The 24,265-nt window shown below is 54.1% G+C and overlaps 2 protein-coding genes across 2 annotated transcripts; one reads left to right on the top strand and one right to left on the bottom strand.

Moving 5' to 3' along the window:
• Positions 1–101: 101 nt before the first annotated feature.
• LOC131215700 (cilia- and flagella-associated protein 44) lies at positions 102–6,471 on the bottom strand. Its single transcript, XM_058210092.1, has 8 exons — positions 6,347–6,471; positions 5,813–6,285; positions 4,231–5,743; positions 3,529–4,167; positions 3,358–3,465; positions 3,242–3,277; positions 1,196–3,098; positions 102–1,127 (listed from the first exon to the last, which is right to left on the bottom strand). Exons 1-8 carry the CDS (start codon positions 6,469–6,471, stop codon positions 102–104), a joined length of 5,823 nt encoding a protein of 1,940 aa, XP_058066075.1.
• A 4,147-nt stretch (positions 6,472–10,618) lies between these two features.
• Positions 10,619–14,686, top strand: LOC131215701 (zinc finger protein ZIC 3-like). The gene is made up of 3 exons (XM_058210093.1): positions 10,619–11,603; positions 13,597–13,870; positions 13,946–14,686. The coding sequence occupies exons 1-3, from the start codon at positions 11,041–11,043 to the stop codon at positions 14,684–14,686; spliced, it is 1,578 nt and encodes a 525-aa protein (XP_058066076.1). The 5' UTR covers positions 10,619–11,040.
• Positions 14,687–24,265: the final 9,579 nt, after the last annotated feature.

Below are 24,265 nucleotides of genomic sequence, written 5' to 3' on the forward strand. Positions count from 1 at the left end.
AGTGCTGCGCGTTTCACCTGTCGCTAAGGGCTGCCTGCGACACACCTGCGTTACGCACCCAGACAAGAGATTAGCGCTCACCGGGGGGGGGGGAGTCCCAATTACTGGTCTCGCACGCACTGCAGAATACCTTCGATGACGGTCCTGATCGTGTCGAGTGTGATGTCTTCGACCGTGTTCTCCTGCGCGTACACGAGCAGCTCCTCGCAGACCAGCGCCACGTTGACGTCATCCGCGTCGATCCCCGGCTTGTGGCGGATCCCGTTCGCCACGAACCCGACCGTGTCCGGGTGGCTTACGTCGGCCAGGTGCAGCGTCGCCAGGACCTGCTTCATGATGTCCACCAGAATGTTGTGCGAGTAGTTTTGCGACGCCGGGAAGATCATCTCCAGACTGTTGCTCACGATCTCGCCCAAGATCTCCTTGGTGTCGATGTCGTAGCCCTCCTTGAACGTGCGGAAGATGCTCTCGATCAGCTCGGCGATGGCCTGCGGTGGGATCGTGATCAGCAGCTCCTCCGGGATGAAGGACTTGAAGTTCTCGATGATGTGTGGCAACAGATCGCTAGCGTGTTCGGGTGCAAAGTTGTGTATGATGTTGGACAGGTAGTGGGCCAGGTGGTTTACCACGCGCTTAATGTCCGACTGCAGCACGTGCGACCCCAGCTGCTCCATCAGGAAGTCATCGATAAGGCCGGAAATTTCGTTGTACAGGAAGTTATCCGGCGAACTGGCACGGGTGCTTGGCGGTGCCGAATCCATCACCGCGTTGTACACGGACTCGTCCGCCAGCGGGAGCGGTTTGCCGCCCGTGACCGGCGGCGGGATGATAATCTCCACGTCCGGACTTTCCGCCGACAGCGGCTTACACTTCATGCTCAGTGTTCGTATCTCGCGTTGTAGCGTGTTGATCTGTTCCTTCTGGATTTTGGCAATCTCGCGCAACTTTGTCAGATCGTCCGAGTAGGTGGGCTGCGGATGATTGCGCTTTTCCTGCAGCGCCCTCTGGTGGGCCAGCGATTTCTCCAGATTGTTGTACTCCTCCTGGAGGACGGTCAGAATGTGCAGCTTCTCGGTGCCCTCCTGGATGACCTTCTTCAGCTCTTCCTGCTTTCTGGCGTACAGCTTCTGCAGAGTGATCGGAAGAGAAAGTGATCGAAGTGTTTCTACAAAAACCCATGCGAACCCAACGTTACCTTCAGATCCTTGGTCCGTTCGGCGTAGCTCTTCTTCACGTCGTCCAAGTTTGCGCGCATCTCGAACGTGTACTGGCGCAGGATCGTTTCCTCGAGCTCGTCCAGATCGATAACGCGCCCGAACTTCTTCATCATCGTCCCGTTGATCGTCTCCTTCAGCGAGACCAGCTGCTGGCGCATGTACTTGATGTCCGTCTTCATGCGCGCCAGGTGGACCACATTGACCCGGTGCTTCCGTTTGGTCTCCAGTGTTTCCGCGGCCAACTGGTCGACCCGGGAGTACAGGGTGAGCAGCGCGTCCCGGTTAAACATGAGGCTGCTCTCCACGTCGTGGAACTCGGTTTCCGTGCGAAAGTACTGCATCTGATCCATCCGCACGATCACCAGCGTGTCGATGTCGTTCAGGCGCCGCTGCTTGTCGCGCCGCAACTCCAGCAGCTCGTCCTTCTTGCGCCCCAACCGGACGTTCGTTTCGGCCAGGCTCGGCTTCAGGTTCTCCAGGTTGCGGTGCCACTCTTTCAGCGTCTTGTCCTCGGCGTAGTGACGGCGCTGCAAGTCCAGCTTCTCGTTGCGCAGCTGGATAGCCAGCCCGTACAGGTCCGGATCGCAGCCGGCCGGACACTGGTTGAGATCCAGGAACACCTTGCTAACCTCTCCCTCGTTCGCAACCTCCAGCCCTTCGATATCCTCCGAGGAGTACTCGGACGAGGAGTCCGACTCGTTGTCGTTGATTTTGCACGGTTTGTACTTTTTCTTGTAGATCCGCTTCATCACCTTGGCGTACTCGTTGTCCAGGCAGGCCGAGTTGAACCGGTGCAGGTTCGACCGTTGCTCTCGCTGTATCGTCTCGATCTCCTGCTCTACCAGCTCGATCGCGGCCCTCGCATCGTGCACCGCCCTCAGGAGCTCGTTCCGCTCGATCGTTATCTCCTCCACGCCCCGCACGATCTCCGTTTCGATCTTGCTAAAGTCGCGCAGTATCCACAGCTCCTGGTACAGGGTGAGCTGAAAGTTTTCCAACAATTTCGCATCCGTCTCGACCTGCAACCGTTCCTGGGACAGTTTGGCGAGCTCATCGTCGAACTGGCCGATGCGTCCGGCCACCTTACCGATGATCTTGTCCTGTTTGAACAGCTTCCTGACGAGACGCTCGTCCCGCAGTTCCTGCTCGTGCTTGTTAGCCATCGGTGGACGCGTTGTACCCTCAGCATCGGCCAATCCCAGAGCGTCTTTTGCGATCGAATCGAAGTACGCCAGCGTTCCCTTGGTACCCGGTCCTTTGGGAGTATCCGCTTGACTCGGGCTATCGAAATTAGTTCGATCCTCTTCGAACTTGTACCGATCGTCAGCGTATTCGACGTCCACGTTGATGGTTACCTCGACCGGCAGCGACTTTCGTTTGTCGGCCGGAATTTCTTCGTAAATGTCCCGCAGCTTACGCTTCTGTTTGGCCACGTAGCGCATCAGGTCGAGCTTCTGCTCGCGCAACGCAAACACCTTGCGATTGTACGCGCTCTGGATGGTGAACATTTCCTGGCGGACACGCAACAGCTCCCGGTACTTGCCGGTGGCACTTTCGACCCGCTCCTCCGACGGTTCGTACTCGGGGTCGCTCTTGAGGTTGTAGTCACCGATCGAACCGGCCGCTTCCTGGATGGCCTGATCGTCGGCCGGATCGTTAACGTTCGGGTCCGGCTTGGCCGCCTTGTGCGCTTCCCACTCCTGCTGCCGGACCGTTTCCTGGTTCTTTCGCTCGCGGTACTTCGCCAACAGGCGCCTCATTTTGCTTTCCAGCTTGAAGTCGATCGTCGACTGTGACAGACCCTCAAGGAACGACTCTTTTCTCTGCATCTGAGAGTCCTTACGGCGGTCCTTGCGTTTCGTCGGGGACGTCTCGGGATGCCTGAGAGTGGAACGTTTTGAAGGCGTTAGTAGAGTTTTACCAACCAAACCGGCAATTACAACACTAGCTAGAAATCAACGAAATTAACCAAAAAAAAAACGGTGCAACACACCACTGTGCCAAACGGTGCTTGTTGAACCAACCTGTCCTCCGGAGTTTTACACAACTCAATGAATCGGCTTTAGGGAAATGATATTAATCGATTTGGTTACGATGTTCCATTATTTACACCATTATTTATGAAGCCCAAAGATCTTACCGCTTCCGTAGTTCTTCCGCCTCGACCAGTCGGTCAACCTCTTTGACGGTCTCGAAGTACTCATCGTCCAGCTTTTCGATACGGAAACTCTTGACGCTCCGTTCGCTCCTGGAAGTCACTCCTGCCGGTGTTAAATACTGATACTTGGCCACTCTCTCAGTTGCGACTCACCTCACGGCCAACACCTCGATCGGAAAGCTTTCGAGCGGTTCCAGAAAGAATTGGCTCAGCTTACGCGCCGTTATGCGCACCTTTTCCACATCGAACGCCATCCGGCGGTGCACCAGACTCATGTCCGCTTCGAGCTGCTCCCTCAAATCGTCCATGATCCGTTCATCCAGCACAAAGTCCGTCACGGGGATACGGTACGCCGGGGGCAACGCACGATTCCGTTCGAGCAGTGCGACGAACCGCTCCCGATGCTCGGCCACCTTCTTCCGGACCACCTCCCTACGGTCGGTCACAATTTTCGCCAATCGGTCCGCTTCTCGTTTCGCCTTCTGCTGCTCGAGCGACGGGAAGCCCTGCTCGGCGATGTCGAACACACGTTTGACACCTTTCTCCAACGGTTTCGGTGGCACGGCCTGAAACGCGTCCCCAGCACCGTACCAGCGGTAGGCGAACAGGTTACCATCGGTGCCGACGCTGAAGAGGTACGAGAAGTCATAACTGAACGCCAAGCCCGTGATCCGCCCGGTTCGGTTATCGTGCATCGGCAGTGTCCAATGGTCACCCAGATCCCGAAAGTCCTGCTTCGTTCGATTCACCCGCACGGACCCATCGCTGGCGCCATAAATGGTGTAGTGGGTGCTACAAGAAAATACATACACAGCCAATTAGCTTGACCTCGTGGAAAATCCTTAGAATACTTACTCCTGCAAGAAGCAGGTGAGTTCCGTGTCCTCGGCATCCGGGATCGGTGTGCACGAGAGAGGATCTTCATCGTCGAACCCATACTCGTACACGTACCCCGCGTCGTACCCACCCATCGACAGCCACAGCGTGTCCTCGTCCGTGTACCGCGCCCACAGTATCGGGCTGGGCACTTTCGGGATGTAGAGCGGTTCCAGGTCCTGCTCCTCGTCCGAGTCGGCCAGAAACGCTTCCTCGTTGATCTCCGCCTTCGGATCCGCCTGCCGCAGCCGGTCCAGTGACTGCTGCTTCTTGGCCCGCTTCTCCTGCTTCCGCCGTTCGGTGTCCGCGATCAGAAGGTTGCGTTTGATTTCGGACTTGACCGACTGGAACACCAGCTGCTTGATCTCGACGTGCCGCAGATGGTAGGAGATGGTCGTGTAGTCGACCTCCTGCTCCGGTAGGTCCACCTCCAACAGTTGCCCTAGTCGGCAACCGACCAGTGCCGTGGCGGCCGAGCCTGGCTTCCAGTTCAACGAGCTAACCGCCGACGGAGTGTAGACCAGCCCGATCGGTTCGATCGTTACGTGTGGTCCCGTGCGAACGAATCGGTGCACGAAGATCGTCCTGTCCTCCGAACCGGACACCAGAATGGTTTCGGAGCCGTTGAGCGCAAGCGCCGTGACCGCTTCGGTGTGTGGCTTAAGCAGCTGTATCAGATTGACGCGATTCTCCGGGTACGCCAGATGGCCATCGTGTAGGTTCACTGCCACGGTTCGCAGGAACCCATCACTGAAGCCGAGCACCAAGATAGCTCCGGTGGGATCCAGCGTTACCGGGAGCCACAGCATGGTCCTCCCCGAGTACTGGAACTGATGGGTTAGCAGCAGCTCGCGCTTGTGGTAGTCGTAAACGCACAGTTTGCCATCCACGCCGAGTGTAGCGACGTGACCCGACACCGGGCTGGTCTGGACCGCCGCAATCGGTCCGGCGTGGCACCGAAACAGCTGCTGCGGGGGCTCCGTGTGATGGGCCGGTGTCAGATCGCACAACCAAATTCCTCCCGCCCCGTCCTGAGCGTACCACTGGAACTCTCCCTGTTCCCTGCTCACCAAACACATCAACTCGCTGTGATGCGTCGCGTCGGTTCCGATGCGAAACTCCATGATCGGTTCGATCTCCACAAACCGATCGTCATCCGGTGGGTCGGCCAACTCGACCGTCTCCCAGAACCAGATCTTTATCTTACCGTCCAGCCCCGCCGTCATGATCTCGCTGCCGCGCATACTCAGCTGCGTGATGGGCCCCTCGTGGCAAGGCTTCCGGCCCTTCCGGCACACTTCCAGCTTGATGAGCCCGGCTTCCCACACCAGGATGTTGCCCCACTGGCACCCGGACAGCACCTTCTCGTCCGGCAGGGGCAGCAAGCCGATGATGTCCGAGATTTCCGTCTTCCCGAAGCGCCCCAGCTCACCCTGCAGCTTGAGGCCGGTGAAGGTGTTGGACATCTTCCAGAACTTGACATGACCGAGCCCTGCGGAACCAGAGAACCCGTTGCGGTAAGAAGTATTTCCCCCAGCTTTTGGTCGGCTCCACTACTGACCGCACGTTGTGATGTGCCCCGGGACGCTCGGTGAGAACATCACGTTGATGACATCGTTCGAGAAGGACTTGCAGCGCAACACGATCTCACCCTCGGCCCAGTTCCACACCGTGAGCATGTAGTCCGGTTCGATGCCCTGCGAGATCAGCAGCCGCCCATCGCCCGAATAGTCGACGCGAGAGTAACCGGCCGTGGTGCCACCGACTAAAACGCTAACCACCTCCATCTCCGGGTACTGGTAGATGATGATCGGTGGATTGACTCCGTTTTCGGCCACAGTCAGATGGCAGTACTCGGTGCACGGGTTAACCGTGATGCAGCCGATACCACCGCCGGTCGAGCTGCGGCGGGTCGTAACGGTACGTGTCCCGACGTGGAAGAAGTGAATCAAATTTCCCGACGCAAACACCAGCACATTCTCTTCGATTTTGCACAGATTGAAGTAGCGCTTGCAGTCGTAGCCGTAGGAGTAGCTAAAAGAAGGAACAGGATCACATCGGACGTAGGCGATAGCAGGCCGGTCGGATAACTTACTCGAACTCGAGCAACTCGTTCGGAATGGTGCACGACGAGTTGCGTATCGGTTTCGATATCAACGATTTTCCATCGTGACGAGCCGGTTTGTTAGCGGCTTCCACTGGCGCCGGAAAATTGTCCATTTTCACAACAAACGTTCTGAAATCAGAGTCCTGGACAGTGGCACTCGTACTGAGGTTCAGGTTTTACTTCCATGCACGCTTAGGTGCGTTGCTAAGGAAACAGCTTTTCCGGTGGCATAGCGACCAACGTTGCGCAGGCTGGCAGCGTTTGGTGTTTTGTTGGGGAATCCTTTTTTTGTTTTTTCGTCGGTAACATTTCTTTTAGTTTTCGCCACTTTATTTTACCACAAAGTTTGGGATGTCCTGAATTTACTCAACTATCCCAAATAGCACGCTGTTGACTATATTTCTATTTTTGACTTTTCACTTTTTGACATTTCACTTTGACATTCAAATTCCATTGATAATTCATTGTTTTTTTTTTTTCAAAAATGCTCCTGATAAACAAACTAACAAGCTACCCAAGAGAGTGTTGCTGAAATAGTACTTTTTAAATCCAAGAATGCTTAAATAAGTATTATAAGTCGCCGATGAGTTTGCAGCCCGGAAAAAAGACCAGAGTGTAAAGTAAAGTATAAAATGGGGAACATATTGATTCGTTCAATTAATTCACATTTTCAATTGGCTCAGCTCTATTTTCATGTTCGAGTGACAACTTTGGAGTTTCCCAAGTCTGACATCTCTCGAGAATGGCAACAGAAATTCCTCTTTCTTTGATGCACCCCAATTCCGATACGGATCGGCGGACTTCCGATCGCCTATCAGAGCAGATCGACGCCGGACCGGCGATCCTTCACGTCCCGCGGTAGGGGTGTATCCGATGGCGGGAAACGTGCCGTGTGGCAGACAACAGAGCATTGACCGCCGTCTACCGATAAGTCTGCACGTCGCCCCAGCCCCAGGGGCGGCTGATGAAACCCGGTGTCCAGGTTTCAACAGGTCGCCCCCTACCGTGCTCCGATAAGACACCCCGCGACAGCCGTTGGCCATCTCTCCCTTCAAACACCCGGACGGGTCCTCTGGGAAACCCGGGGCCCGAGGAATCAATCACACTGCTTTACCCGTCCCAAGCGGGTGGGCCGAATGATATTGAATTGGTTCGTAAATTATCGCCACCGCCATGTCGGACGTCCGAAAGGGCAAATAATCGGTGGGGGTGGGCCCCCCTTATATCACGAGTGCTCCACGAACCGTCCCGAACCGGATTCGCAGACACGCCGGGTGCGATAACTTTCGGGGTGCTGCGACCTCAGGAAGGGGCTGATACAGTCTGGTCTGATTGAGATCCCCCTTAAATCGTCGCGGCCCACGGTACAAAGTACAATCTGCGTCGGCGGCCCGGGCCGTTGCATGCGCTGTGCATGCTCCTTGGACTGTCGCTCCTTCCTCCTGTTTGCGTTCCGCAACCATTCATGGTAAAGCCCGGCCCGAAGTGGGACAAAACGGCCGGCGGACAACGCTGGCCCTTGGACGGCGCGGATCGGCGATAAGCCAATCGCGCGCGCGGTAAAATCGATGGGATCCGGTTCGGTCCGGCTACGATAACCCGGCGGGTTAATTTCCGAGTCCGTGCGGGCATCACGCTCGCACCCCGGACAGCACAAATCCTGGCCATGGAGCGACTCTAACTCCTCGCGGGACTCTAATGCCGAGCGCGGTACCTGATGTAATACCGTAGAACAATTGCCAATCCTCGCGTGGCCTGATGATGGCTTTGGTGTACCTTGGAACGTCCGAATCGACCACGGGGGGGTTCACAGCTCATAGCAGCGCATCAGCAAGCCCGGGGTGGCGTAATTGACAGAGCCCGAGGCGGGCCCGATAAGAGTGCCGCCGAGGCCGTCCGTCCAACCGTTAATCGAGAGTGGTGAACCGCTTCTAACTGGTCTCGTTAGAAATCGCAGCTTTGCCAGTGATGCGATCCGCTCTCTCTCTCTCTTATCTGTCTCTGGGAGTCACAACGCGTTAGCGAGGGTACGATAAGCGGTTCTTAGGATCGTCCGAAGCGTTTCTCCAGGTTCAACTGGCCTACTTCCTAGACGCATATCCTGCCTTGAAGCTGGATGCGCAGGCTCGTGGAGCTTGCCTAATTGCTGCCACCGGATCGTGACCGGACCACAGAGTGTCATCGTAAGCAAGGAGCGGTTGTTTGCAAAACAAGACCCCGCGAACGTCTAAACAAAAATTAGGATTGGCACTGGTCGCGTAACGTGCGGTGCGCCACAACTCCCTCGGCCCTAGGCCCTATCTCTTATCAGGTACACCTATTTCCACATCTCCGCCGTCCGCTTATCACCGATCTACCGTCTAGTCCGGATGGGTCCAGTCAATATTTGCAGTTGTAGCAAAGTGCATCGTACAGCAGCCGCTTTGAGGGGGGGTGGGTGGGTGAGAAATGAGGAACAGTTGTGCGGACAGGAATGTGGCTACAAATCAGCTCGCGACCGGCCGTCCCGTATAGGTCACCGGAACAGACAATGGCCGACTAGCTCGGCTTGGCTCAGCCTGTAATGCGCAGTTTAACCGGCGTCCGGCGTCGTCAAACGTCACGAGTCGAAGGGCCACAGGGTGGTGTCCCTGATTAGGGCTGACCCTGGCGAACCGACGATGGCGTAGCAGTGGCAGACCCACGAGCCACTGGATCCGGTGCGCCAGCACGCAGCTCGATGCGCGGTGCTCCAGTTAACCTGTTCGCTGGATCCGCTTCGAACAGGATCATCGATGATGTGACTCCCGACGCTTCGCAGGAACCGGCTTCAGGCGGTTCGGACACTTTAACGCGCCATCGGCCACTTGGCTTATCACCGTTCTTTGCTACGACGTGGGGGGCGTTTACTGATGCAGTCTGTCCGTACTGGCCAAACGATCCGGAAACGATTCACCGTTACGGGAACTCCAGCGGGTCCACCGAAAGAAGGCACACGTGGGCACCCTAGTATGACCCTGTCTAGACGGGGGGGCCGTATCGGGCGATTCGTTTTATTTTCAGGGGGTATGGCAGCCTTGTATTGATGCTATCGTCGTCCGTCGGGACAGTCTGTTCGGCGACATCGGGAACATCAGAACATCGGGTTCGGGTTGTTGACAGCCGTTATCTGGACCCATGGGCCGCCAAATTGTCAATACAAGACACACCTGAGCGTCGGTCCCGAGTACTCCTGTCGAAGTACTCGTTGCGGGAAGGAAACGGAAATTAGTCCCCAAACCTGATCGCTGCCACTGATAGGTTCCGCTAAGGTCACGTGGTCTGTGGCGTGTTTTGTTTTCTTTCCGGTCTCTAGATTCCGGACTCAAAAGCAACATTCCTGTTATTGTTGTTGTTGTGAACGAACCACAGGTGTCCACCACGGGCTAGTTGGGAGATGACGAGTTGTTTTGATGTGCTCCGAAAGCATGAATGGTTTCGGGGTCCTGGCGGGGGTTTATCTTGGACCAGCGTTCTAGAGTGGTGTCTTTTATCGTGGCCACTTCCGAGAATCGAGGTCTATCAGGTGTCCAGCAACCTTTGCGTGATGTTAGAATTGAACGACGATGGCCGATGTCTACAATCTAGTAGACTCATTGAGCCGTTTATTGGGCGCCCTACGGTCGAACCCAGATAACGGACTAGATCTGCACTCAATCAATCGGCGTTACCTCATGGGGTAGTCGAAGTGGTCTCCCTCTTCCGTGCCTGCGATAAGCCACCCAGCCACCTTGCGTCTCCACTGTGTACCGCGCTTGTTGCCCTAGGCACTGGAAGACGTCATCTGGCCCTTTGGACCGGTGCTACCGAATCACCCGAAGATGTCACGCAGCGATTTTATCACGTCACCGTCACCACAAATTTGATCCCCAGTGAGCCACACGGAACGGGCGGAGGTCATTCCAGACCTTCTCAACGGCCGCGGGATGCGTGAATCCAGATGGGGACCAATACTAGCGCCGACAGCACGAGTGTGTGGCCGACCCAAAACCAATGGCAGGGCGCGCTCTGTGTCGGCTGTGCCTGATAAGACCGCGACTCCGACGTGCGATCATCGCCCGGCTGTCGTTGTGTTGGTCTAGGCCAACGCACACTACTCGGGTCTCGGGTCGAGACGAGTGCCCCATTCGCATATGTGTTCCGTGTGGGCCACCGACCGCCTTTAGTCACGGTTTGTAACCCGAACTGCTCGGAGGAGGGCTGAACTAGAGAAGCGCGTGGTGATCGACCCCCACAAAAGGATCGCTGTAGATCACACCGTTGTGATCGATTGTTGTAGCAAGCCGAAGAAAGTCGGTATTAGAGATTCGCACTTGGAGAGGCCTAGCCTGGGTGTCCTGTGCTTCGCAAGTCTCAAGAACCTCACTAGAGTGCCCAGTGGTTCCACTTGCCTTCTGCTGGCTGAAAACAAATAAGCGATCGTGCGTGTGTCTGTGTGCCGGAGGGTGGACTAAAAGATAAGACGCGGTGACAAACAAGTGGAGTTACTTAGCCGCCGGGGCCGGGGGTGCCGTGCATCTTAAGGCCGAAGATAAATGAGATAGCAGGGGGGACGAAGGAAGGAAGCGGAAGGTCCTCCCAGAGAGAAGCCGGAGGCGAGCAAAATAGGAAAATAAATGACTTAAGAAGGGTGGAAAAGAAACGTGAGACGCGAACGACGCGAGATGCTAATCAACAAAGAAACCATTCCGTACAGGATGGGCCTGCAGCCCTTCTACTACTACCAGTCGTCGCCGCCGGTGAGCAATGAGCGCCTGGTAGGGTACCACCACCCGATCACGCCACCGTACCACGCCCCGTACGACTTCGTCCTGCCGATGCAGTCCCCGACGACGCCGACCGGCTCCGTAGCCGCGGCGGCCGTTGCAGCCGTCGCATCCGCGGCCGGAGTTCCGCTGCCGCCGGGTGCCACTCGCCCAGCATCACCTTCGCCATCGGCCACCTCTTCGCCGCTGTACTTTTACCTCAACGGAGCCGCCAACGGCACAACCCACGGTGGTGGTGGCCACGATGGAAAGGAAGACATTAGCTCGGTGCCAATGTCACCACCGCATACGCCGCCACTCCAGGAACCGGCCGGCGAGCCATCGTTCGGTGCCACCGCACGGAACTCGGTCATCATGAAGGTCCACAATCAGCAGGTGGTGCCGATGCGCGGCGGTGACGACGCTGACACCGAACCGGAAACGGTGGAAGAATTCATCTGTCGCTGGGAGAACTGTTACTGGTAAGTGTCTTTTTCGGGCCATCCTCATTGTGCCGGGCTTCGGTTAATTCGCGCTGTTTGACAGAGATAAAACGGAGGCACGGAGATTACGGAAGGCGGGCGATCAGGCGTTTTATGGTGGCTTTGAATTTTTGGCAACGCAAGAAAGTTTGCGTTTCGGGGTCAACGAGCGCAACGAGCGTGCTCGACGTGGTACCAGGGTCTTCGAGCGGGAATTCTATTTATAGGGCCCCCTCTAAGGTATCTTGAATTTTGGGGACAATCATTACTTTTGGAAATGCCAGCGGTCTGTAGGAAGCAGCTAGTGTAGAGTCCGTTTCGGGTGTATTGGCTTCTCTTGCACGACGTGCGAGGTTTCCGAGCCCCAAATGCTACCATTCTGCTTATCCGCCGAGGTGGAAATAACTTAACAGTTTGACTTACTACTTAACGGAAATAAGTTTTGAGTATTTCCCAATTTTCTACAGGTCCCCCGATAAAGTTTGACATTTTAAAACTCAAATAATCGGTAGTTTAAAATCCAAACACTAGATGGATCCTAGACCCAACGTTCACCGCTACCTGGTGGAGCTCATCGTGGCAATAAAATCGGAGAGTATGCCGCCCCCCAAAGCAGAGGAACACCGTCGTCCTTCAGGTGCGATTTCTTATCACGCTTATCACACGGTACGGCTAGGTAGAACGGTAGCGAGAGATGATGCTCCTCTGTCATCCTCTTCATTCTCACCGAGGTTGTCCAGCTCTCCTTGTGGTCACAAGCAAACAGACCGGGGTGGCCCGGGGCCGGGGCCGGGGCCGGGGCCGGGGCCGGGGCCGAGATACGCACACGTTTTCGCGTGTGCCATTTGCACACGTCACGCACCTACAGCGACCTGCTGGTCGGTCGAGACAACGTTCCTGCCACACAGCACAGAGAGAGGACCCCTGGCGCTTGGAACGCGACCTAAGCCCTGCGACCGGCTCTCGCTCTCGGTGTTGGCAGTGGACTTAGGAACTGTCCGCTGCCTCGTGCCCGGGCTGTCCGGTCCCACGTGAAATGTTTCGCCGTAGCCTTGAGAACGCGCGCGCGCGCCCCCCAGCCACCCGGTGAAATATTTCACCCGGTTGCGTCAGCCAGCCAGAAGAGCGTGATCGGGCGGGCTGGCTTTCTGTTTAATTTATTTTTAAATACTAATCTGCGTCCCACAGTGGCATTTCCTCGATTGATTGTTTGTTTCGGCTCAATAGATGTTTGTTTGGGGCTGCGCCAAAAAAAAAAACACACCAACAGCAAAAACAATCTGGGGGTATCAAAATGAAGTCGAAAGATGCGCACGTTTCGAAGCATAACTCCTGGCGGTTCGGCTAATTTAAATGATTGCCGCTTATCACGCACCCATCCTAGAATCGCTGCCCACACATTTTTGGGGCACCGCCACGCAGCTTATCAGCCGCAGGTTCTCCCCGATTGGGCGACTTGAAGGTTCGGCAAAACCGTTCCCGTCGAATCTTGGGAAATGAATCGAAGCACACCACGAACTAATGTATTGGTGTATGACGTCGCTCGGTTCGCTAATCTTCGCTCGGGAGAGTTTCGGGAGAGCAAAACCCCCCCCTACAGAAACCCTCCACGACATGTGTCGCCTTCGGTGGATTTCGCAAGATTGTAAAATCCGTTGCAGCAGGCCGGGCCGGTCCCTGATAAATCAGGTTTCCGGTTCAGTGCGACCCTCGCCATTGAACCAGTTTCGTTGGAGGGCCATTGACACCGGACTGTCGCCGCCGGTCTGATAAAAAGGCTTGAATTGGGGAGCGCGTGGGGTCCTCACCTGGTGGCGAATCTTATCGTCCGGCCGCAATCTCGCTACGTGACGTCGAGACCACACCGCCGATCGCTCGGGCCCTATCGGAATCGGTTGTCTTCGATGTGTCACTGGCCGCCCCGTTAATCACTCTACTCACACGCACACACACGCAGATACTGATTCTCCCTCTCTTTCCTTCTCGCAAACAGTGTATTCTTCAAGCTGGAAGATCTGGCCAGTCACGTAACGCAGAAGCATGCCGTCATCGGGCTGGATAGTTTGTACTACTGCCGCTGGGAGCGCTGTACGCGCCAGGACCGGGGTTTCAACGCGCGCTACAAGATGCTGGTCCACGTGCGCACCCACACCAAGGAGAAGCCGCACCAGTGCGGCAAGTGCGGAAAGTGTTTCTCGCGGGCCGAGAACCTGAAGATCCATCTCCGTTCGCACTCGGGCGAAAAGCCCTACGTTTGCCCCGTCGAGGTAAGGCATCCTAGCAACCCGTTGTGGCTCTCCCTTCTCTCTCACAGCCTTCTACTAACCTTGGTTCTTCTCCAGGGCTGCAGCAAGGCCTACTCGAACTCGTCGGATCGCTTCAAGCACACGAGGACGCACTCGAACGACAAGCCGTACGTGTGCAAGGTGGCGGGCTGCAACAAGCGCTACACCGATCCGTCCTCGCTCCGGAAGCACGTCAAAACGTTCAAACACTCGGGCTCGGTCCGGGCGCACCTGCTGCCGGACGTGTGCCTCGAGTTTGAGAGCTTCTCGCAGGACAGCACCAAGTCGTCCGGGCACCCGGCCACCGCCTCCGCCAGTCCGGCCTACTCCGACTCGGACACCGACCCCGGGCTGCTGATCGATGTGGTCAACCTGGAGGGCGGTGGCACCGGTGGCGAGCAGCGAATCCTGTACGGTGGCGATTACCCACCACGCTGCCACCGTCCGTCCGGTTCCACCGGACGTCCGTGCGCGTATCCGGATTGTATGGCACGGAAGGAGTCCCGCGTCTACCGGGACGCATCCTACTGGATCGTGGACTCACTGTCCCGCGACACCTACGGGCGGGTCAGTGACCTGCGGAACGACGCGGACGGTGATTCACTCGGCAGCGAGTTCGAGGCGGAAGTTCGTCCGGCAGCAAGCCCACCGCCACCGGTGGTGCTTCCGAAGACACTGGAAGACGACGAATTGTGCCGTGCCATACGGCAGCTCAATGGGCAGTCCCGGAAGTCCCGCGGAAGTCTCCGGATGGACGTCGACGTCGGTCCGCTCGATCTCAGTATACATCACCGCTGACAGTATGGCCGCGGCCGGGCAGCACCCTCGTTGGTCGGGTTTTTGGGTTTGACGGCTCGAGGGTTCCGATTTCCCTGATTCCCCAAAAGGCTCGCTAACTGACGAACCAGCGCCCAAACTTTATACTGTGTTCTACAACGCAACTGATGGATTTTTGTAGCTCGTAAGGCATCTATTACTTTATACACTTTGTACGCACGCTGTTGCTGCGAGTTAACCGATTAATTTACTATAAACACACCACACCAGGGAATGGCCAAAAAAGTGGTAGAAGCCCCACCGCAAAGGGCTGGCCCAGAATGCACTGTACTGTGTCGTGTTCAATGTTTAATGTGACTTCACAAATGGCGCGGAAAATGAAGAGAGATAAGTTAGGGAGAGAGAGAGCTGGGACAGGTGTGCAATGAAACTCAACGTCTTTACTATCATACTAGCAAAAGTACATATTTGTTAGAAACCTTTGCCTTATTATGTGGAGTGGATGAATAAATACCCAAACGGAAACGGAACGGGTCTGCGCTTATCGGTTGTGAAGCGTGAAAGAAACAGAAAACGAAAAAGTGGCGGTGCAATTGTTACCCAGCGGGGCAAGCATAACTTATCGGGCACCTTTCTTTCTTCAACTTCCCCAATGTTCAATGGAGCATAAAGAACAGAGCGGCCTTCGATACCTTTCCCACAGCAGCAGCTTTTATTGAAGCTTCCATTGCGACGTGTCCAACGACGTGTCTTTTGTGTGTATTCATAGAAAATTTAAAACGAAGTCCTAGCGCCACCTGGGCCTCCATTATTCGGGTTTCGCGCCGATCGGGAAGCTGGGGAATCCGGGGGCACCGCCACCACCACCGAGCGCTCCAATGACGGTGCCGAGCATCCGCGGGTCGAACGGAGTGATGATGGCCTGAAAGGAGCCCAAAACCAGCGAAGCTTGCGGTGCCGCTGATGATGGTCCTCCCGAACCGAAACCCGGCAGACTGCCGGCACCTCCGAGCAGACCACCCGCCGCCGTCGTTGTCGTCGTCGAGGGTTGTTCCGTTGTGGCACCCGGAAATGGAGGACGCAACTCGAATGGTCCTGCCCGACCATCGGCCGACGTTGGTTCGCTTTCGTCGCCGGCATCGCTTAAGGGGTCGCCGGTCGGCCAACCGAAGGTTTCCCGGGCACCGAGAACTAACACCAGCGCCCAGACACTGGCCACCAATCGCCACCACATGGTGCGCACACTCTTCCCCGTAAGCTGGGCGTATCTCGTCCCGACGTTAAGGTTTCCGCCCCGGGCTGCTGTCGATCGCGCTACGGTTCAGTCGAGACTGCTCGAGTTTGGCAAGCGGCCGGACAAGTTTAGCTACCAGTCGTTAGAACTGTCTCGGGGCACCCCACTGGGTGAGACCTACGGGTTGAAGAAATAATTAGACCCCCAACGCACCGGCACCCGATAAGAACCCGGCGGCCAGCGTCGCCGGTTGATTCAATTAACGTGCATTACGCCGGAAGGGGCCACAATCACCCTCGGAGTGTTCCGTCACGGAACACGGAACGGAAATCGTAAAATCAAACGATGTTTGCAAAACTTGAACCTAACCATGGCGTATTGTCTGCGGGAGCTTGACAATTTATTGTCGGAAATCCGAAACGATCGCTTGTTGGCGTTACGAAGCTTTTTGAGCCCCCCCCATTGAACTTCAGTAGTCTGGAAATAAAAACTACCATTCGCTACTTCGAACGGTGCGTGTCCCATTAGTGCTAAAGATCCGTCTCCGCATTCAGATAGCACCGTGGGAAGTTTTTGCTATCAACGAAGGCTCCTCGAGAGCCCTTACCGTAAGCTTTTGAAAGCTACCTCTGCCAGCCATACGCAGTATGAGTTCCTGTTATCATTTAAAGATTCTGCAGTTTCTCTGCAGAATAGTTTCTCTCTATCTCTCTCTCTCCTTTCTCTCTCGCGAACAGGATGCGGCCACCGCAGGAAGAGATCACCTTTACCGATAGCTGTGTAATAGGAGCGGTTTATTGTAGAGTTTCTCCTTAAGACCCCCAGACTGTATTTATTTCCAAACATTTCGTTCATAAAAACATTTTTTTTCACATAAACATTCTCTTAAACCCGTAAAAGCCGTCGTTAGAATTTTCTTTATTTCCGCTGAAATTGGCTAACGAAAGAAATGGTAGGAAATGGAATTTAAGGTAAGACTCGAAGCAATGCACGAAAGAAAATCAGTTTCCCTCGGAAGCTTCAGGGAAAACATGTAGGAAAACGCTACTGGCGCTTTTCTCTTCGAACAGAGGGGTGTCGGTAACACGCTACCAAAGTGTGGTTATTTTTTTTTATCAGAAAAATCCACTCCAAAAATTCGACTTTCTGGAGTCGCAAAAATACTAGGGGAACAGAAGCGACTGGTAGGTAGCACAAGTGACTTGCAAACAATGTTGCACGTGACATTATATACAAGTTTTGCCTTGTAACTAGTATGCACAGTTGCATACAATGTTGAGTGTAATCTTGTACCGGACCAGAGCCGAACCGGACCGATATTGGCACACGAAAGCAATAATATTGTTTGGCCGTATCATGCCATATTACTAAGAAATTATTCCATGCAAGCTTCGACGGGCAGTCAGATCTCTTTCTAGTCAGCGGAAGTTGGGCTATCTTCGCGGAACAACATGTAAAAAATTTCGCTGAAACTGGTATTCTTTCGAGAGGATTTCAACGCGAAAGCAATTGTCCTTATTCAAACAGATTTGTTGTCTTAATTCTTAATTCGTCTTAATTCAAACAAATTTTAAGCTCTACTGAACTACAGCAAAAAAAAAAATTGGCATGAAAATAGTCCCAATGTCCCCAGCTTACCGATATTGGAAAATAATGGTCACCCCTAAAACAGTGTGTGCTGACCATCCGTCTCTTTCCGTACCATTACGGAAAGAGCAATTTTTTCCCGTTCCCGCATAAAATGCACTCCAAAATGCGCTTCAATATCTGCACCCATAAATGCAGCCCCCGCCTGGCTGACCGATTGATTGGCGAAAATGGCGTAAAAAAGGAGAAAAATTACGCTTCCTTAAATATTGCTTTTTGATGAGGTTATGTGTATGAAATCAGAATTAAGCCTTTGCCGGCCGTTACCATCGCTGCTGCTGCTGCCGGTGGCGGTCTGTTGATTAAACTTCAACAGGTTTTTAATTGATGATGACCGTCGAAGTCATCGCGCGCACCATCATGCAAATCAAAAATGGCTGCCCGCAGAGAACGGCCGTACCCGTCGTGCGCTGACTAAATTAACTACCTCCTCCTCGGCTACGCAATGGTCGTCCGGGCCGAGGATTTGGCCTGCAACAAACCCAATATTTGCTTCGCTTCGTCGGCGGCGGTGTTGATTCACGGCGCACCCCGGGTCTCGTCCAGCGTGGCCCGGGTTTACCCAACGTTGGCGGCTGGCGGATTATGCACAGACGGCGACCAGGACACCACAGAGAGGGGGTACAACTCCCGCAGGCCAATTGCAGTGAACGAAGTAATAATAATTCCTGTCCCAACACGCTAGACTGGATCCCTGTAAAAGGAGGGAGTTCGGCTGGCACTCACCCCGTGTGTGCGTCGGGGCCAAAAACCAACGGAAATGATAGTGGCAGGGAACATCCCCCCGACCGAGCAGCGAGTCGGTCGTACGGTCTGGCCGTTGCTGGCCCGGGCGATTAACTGGAGCGAATGGGCAAACGGGAGAGTTTTCATTATGGAGCCGTCGGCCTAGAGCACCCCAAAGCCCCGTGTCAGCCAGCCAGCCAGCCAGGGAGCCTCTCCTGGCGTCCTGGTTTTTGTGCCATAAATGAATTTAAAATTCTTCGTCTGGATCATTCGCTGGGCTGTGTCGGGCGGACGGTGCCCCGGGAACCCCGGAGGGACCTGGCCGGACGATGGATGGAGATGCAAAAACCTAGGCCAGAGTCTATCGCTTAGACGGCCTGTCGGGAGCATCGAGACGTCGATCGAGCGCGCCAGACACAATGTTGCACCACCCAGAAGCCGGAGCAGGACACTCCAGGGAGGAGGCTCGGCGTCTCCCGTTCATCATCCGTCCTTGCATCCTTGGATGCGGGCCGGCCGTGGTAAGTCAAAAGCCGTTCCCACGATGCGCTCTGACAGCACCAGACTCGATCGAAGCAACCGACCGGTGGTGAGTGAGGTGAGAGTGAGTGAGATGCTCCCCAGCAACAAAATGGAGGTGTTTAAGCCCTCCTGGGGCTGTGTCCAGCAGCCAGCAGGATTCGGGTTTCAAAGGCCATCAGCTCGCAGACACGGACCAGACAATTGGAAGCGCACACGCATACACGTGCACTGGCTCACTTTCACCACATACTCTCCCCTCCCCCCCTCTCTCTCTCTCTCTCGCTCTGTCTCACTACCGAGCTCACCAGCAGCCACGAGAGAAGGACCCCACGGATAACGGCCGGGATCAGGAAAACAGGAAATGAAAATGGGGAAAACCAAAACTTTCCCAGACTCTGTCCGGCGGACGGCGCTGTCGGTGTCGGTGTCGGTGCCGGTGTGTGCGAAATTGATGACGTCTGCCGGCCGGCGTCCGTGTCCGTGTTAAATGCAAAAAGCACCCACAGAACGGGCCAGACAACCACAGTGGTGGCCATAATTATAACCCTTCCCTGGCAGGACTCGCTGCTCGCTAACGTGTCGGGGTTAGTGTCACTAACCGTCACGACCTACCACTGTGCCGGGTTTACGGGCCGAATTTGGATACGCGCGTTGTAAAAAGTGAAACTTTGACTGGGGAACTTCCGAAGACCAAACAAAAGTTAGTGCTTCCGTTGCGGTCCCCCCACCACTGTCTACTGCTGCTGGTCCGTGGCCACACCCGGAGAGCTCCCGGATCGGATTAGCTTCGGGGCGCCCCGGACAGAACTCAGCCGCCCGCCGATTCGCTCGTTGCATGATAAAGTTAGTGCGGTTTGTTAGATGGTAATGGCATTGCGATGGTAGTAAGTGCCACAGAGTAGTATGTACGCCGGCCCAGGCCCATGGCACGTGGGCAAAGTTCGCAAAGTGCACCAGTCGGGCGGCGCATGGCGCATCTGCTGCTGCAAGCGACCGATGCAACTGATGTCGATGTACAGATGACGACACTTTCCGACAGTTCCACGGACGTCCCCGTATCGGCAAAAGTTCGCAACCAACCCACCATCATCGGAAGACGCTGACTGATTTGGAAGGGAGTTTAGGGAAACTTTTAAATGAAACTGTTTTGTTACACACTCGACACAGGACTCTGCTGCTAATGGCGGTGGCGGGTCCCCCTGGTACCACAGCCAGCATGTGGTTCCGGTGGCAGTAATTTGTTACACTATCAGCCGAACTGGCAACCGGAGTTAGACGGCGATCGATCTTCATCATTTTACATTTTGATAAACTTTCGCTTACATCACTCATTCGGGTTAGTCGATAAATCGTGTTTCGTGGAGGAATCGATCAAAATCGATTCTGTTGTGAATTTTAGTTAACTATTGTCAAACAATTCATTTCGAAATATAATCAAACTACCAGCTTTTTGGCAACATTACCTTGTTTCGACATCAGGTAAATGATTTTAGGTCGAAAAAAAACATTTATTTAGTTGGCATCCCATCTTTGAAAGGGGCTTTTGTGCCTGAAAATGACGTTTTGCGGGAATTATTATTTTTCTGCTCCTTCTCGGAGAAAACTGCTTCAGAATTGCACCAAATGCTTGTCGGGGCTTGTTTTTGGAATATCGCAGTGCATTTAGCGGTTTAAAAAATGACAAAAATGGCGATTTTGGCTTGATAAGGAAAGAGCTTCGGAGGGCTTCAAAAAAGGACTTTCTGATGACACCAGAAAGGTGTGGTCTAACACAAGCTCCTCAAACCTGGTGAAATCGTTAATTCAGGCCGCTACTGACAAAGAATGATCAATTTAAACCATGCATTTGAACAAGATCGAAAAACGTCCCAAATTACGTTTCTTCTTTCCGAAATGGAGGCGCCAGGTGACCACTGAACTTGGCGTCTCCATGACCTCCCATGCAAAACTGGTTCAGGATACTATCAAAGCACTTGGCTGCTGCTGCCCCCCTCGCTGTCTCCTCAGACTTAGTTCTTTCCAAATATTATTCTTTTTTATCAATGGGACACGCATTGGCTGAGCAGCACTTCGTTTTTTACGAGAAAGTCGAAATTGGATAACTAATTAGATTACTTAAAAAGACGAAGAATTCTTTCGTCTGGGAATCCACGATTTAGCAAAGAGATAAGAGAAATCTATAGCAAGCGTTGGGACATACCTTGAATAAAATAGAAATTTTCATTACAATGTGATTTTTGCACTTTTAATGATTTTCTCTAGTTTGTTATCTAATTTTCAGTCTTATTTGAATGAATTCTTCTCCTTGTGGGACACAATTTGTTCGACTGACAGGACAAACTACTTTGCATAGTATCTTTTAGTCTAACTATTTCAAACAAACACACAAAATAACTGTCCGTGCGTAGCGCAGGATCATCGAGGAGGAGGAGCGTTTACCATTTTCAGCTCGCGGCTGTAAGGTTAACCCAATGGAACCCACCCCCCGAAACGACGTGTCAAATGCATCGATCCTTCGTTTCGGTCGCCCTTTTTCGTGAAGGAACGTAAAACCACAACACACAATCCGTCCCATGGAGGGACCTCACGGCACAACATACAATTCTTCGTCAAGGTTATTCATTAGCCAGACAGCACGAAGACGGATCGACACGGACCCCTACCCGAATCCACATCCATCAGGACACGCCGGCCGGCTCCGTCTGGGTGTGTGCGAGAGTCCCAACCTAACCCCACTGGGCTGGGAGGGGCTGACGGATCATAATAAAATGCAAATGAGGGCGAATGGAAATTTTGATTGCTCTTGCTTTGTCTTGGACTGGATTGGGCCCCCGGGCTCCGGCCTGGGTTGGGTGTCCTGTTTTGCTCCCGCAGCGTCTCGTCTCGTGGTGGAGCCGTGAACGACGTGATAAAAAGAAGGTGTTATCAGCCACACGAACACACGCGTGCACGTCGCCCGGCAAGGTGAAAGGAGCGAAATTTTACGCCCGTCAGGGCCGTGGCAGCCGAGACACGTGTCCCGGAATGTGGCTTGCGGTGGCCCTCGCGATGCTGCGGCCCCGGAATGTGCGCCTCGAGGAATGTGCTGTTTGGCGTAAATTATGCGTGAAAGCTTATTAAGGGGCAGGCGTATTAGAATATCGCCGTGCCGTGGTGTGACATGTGTCCCGCGGCCGCCACGTCCTGTCGCCACCACTGTCGGGCTACTCAAAGCAATTTGGGTAATTTGATTTAATAAGAGGCTCAAGCGTTGTGCAGGGGCACGTGAAATGACTCAAATATGATCCCCAAAAAGGGCGAACGATGGCCGAATGGTTGCCCGAACGCAAACGAACGACTTCAGCGAATCGATCACTGGGACAAAAGTGCGGAGATTTATGATCCAGCCAGGGAGCGAGCGAGACAAGCGTGTGAATCTTGATCAACGATAGGTGCGAATGAAAAATGGCCGTCCGTTGCCGCCCGTCGGATGATCCAAAATTTATTTTCACCAGTTTTGCAACATTTCACCGTGATTTACGCTTGATTTTCGTCGCCAGACGCCCGGCGTAGATTTATTGATGGCCCCGGCTGCAGCTGCATCGCGCTGCCGTCGTGATCCTTCTCGCCGTGTCCCGGCGGCTCCATTGTGCCCGAGTCCGAGAGAAATGCAATCCACTCCGGACTTACTCCGCACGCCGGGATGCACTCGAAGTGCAGCGGCCCTGGGGGGTGGTCCATTGCACTTCGGATGTCCTTTACCCCAGTGAGCCTGTGTATGTGTGCGTGGAACTGGAAATTGGAATGTAAAGCACCCGCAAGCCCCGGCCCGTCCCCGGGCTGAATTTAATCTGATTCCAGTCGACAGCTGCAATTGGCGTCGCATGGTGGTGTTGTCGCATTGCCCTGGCTGCGGGTGATATCGATTTTCCCACCACACATTGTTGTCCTGGCCGGCCCGGCTGGTCCGGGCCGCCGTCATCGGGGTGTTGTCATGTGCTGTAAATGCAATTCTAATCCCCGCCCGGGCGCCCGATGACGGCCGGTTCGTCCTGCAGCCCGGCATCCTGCGGCTACAGTGACCTACCTGCATTTCGTTGAACTGCCGTGACCGAACGAAACGTACATACCGATTGCCGCCGAGGGCGAGTTTTATTGATTTAACACTCGACGTTCGGCGATAAATAGGCAAGAACTCAGATTGAGTGTTGCTGGTGGAGTCCATCTGCAACTCGAACATTTCCCTTCGGTTCGGTTGTCGGATTGAGTAGAAATTTTCATTTTTCGTCCTTCTTGTTAAATAGTTTACTAAATGCTCTTTAAATGGCATTCAAATGGTGCCAAAGGACACTGGTATCAATAACGTCCGGCACTGTAAGCGCAGTGCCCGGTGCTGACCGTCGGAGATTGGCGAGGCGAAACGAGGCAAACAATCCCGATCGATGATAGTCGCTGGACGCTCCCAGCGAGAGATCGATGCAAATTTAATGAAAAACTATTTCATTAGCCCATTACTTATTAACGGGGGGAACGTAATTAAATCAGTCCAGTCAATCGAAAACCGGATTACCCAGCCCCGGGGGCCCGTTCTCCGAAGGTGTGGCCCGCAAGACGTTCCACCAAAGGATGTTGTCGAGGAGGACACAGGACGAACTTTGTTGTGGCCATTCGCTCTGCGAGCAAGGGAGGCACGGATTCGGTCCGGTCCGATCCGGTCGCCGAGCCGCGGGGAAAGGATAAAGTTTTCGATTGATTGGCTGCCAGGAACATCGGAACAAAATACAATTAACTGTTTGATGAGCTTCGAACCGTTCGGTGCACCGTCGAGAGTCCGACGGTTTGGCCGAGGTGTTGTAAGATTGGTCCCCGTACGTATTTTTGTTTGTGTTTTCCATCGACTGGACAGTGACATTTTAATTCCTTTCGTGAGTGATCCTTTCGGGCCATTTGAATCCCTCGCAATGATTCAGGTGTCACGATTCGGAAGCATTGGCGTGATCGATACCCGGCCCGGCCAGTTGGCAAGATAATTAAAATAATATTTTACAGCGTGGGCCAAACACGGTGGCCGACTCATTATGGTGTGCGGCAGTAAATCTAAACTTTACGGCCCCCGGCCGATGTACGCCCGGTGGCGGCAGCATAACTTTATGAGGGGCTACGGTTCTGAGTGGCGCCGGGCAGCAGTTTATGAAACATTCGAACTTTCCACTCCGCAATTCAAAGGAGCGGTCCAATAATTTTATGTTCTCTGTTTTTTATGACCAACTCGGTGGAAAACATAAAATCAATCAGTTCCTCTCGCGGCCATGTGGCCATTATTCGAGTGTTTCGAATCAACCGATGGCGGTCGCCGGCGAAGTCTCCTGTTGCGATTGCGCTCCTTCATGGAACGCCGAACGAACACGCCGAACACTCCAATAAGTGGTAAAACTAACGAATTTAGAGTAAACGTTGAGGTACCTTTTGTGGTTGGGTGATTTTTGGCACAG

This window comes from Anopheles bellator, chromosome 1, assembly GCF_943735745.2.
Source record: "Anopheles bellator chromosome 1, idAnoBellAS_SP24_06.2, whole genome shotgun sequence".
NCBI lineage: Eukaryota > Metazoa > Arthropoda > Insecta > Diptera > Culicidae > Anopheles > Anopheles bellator.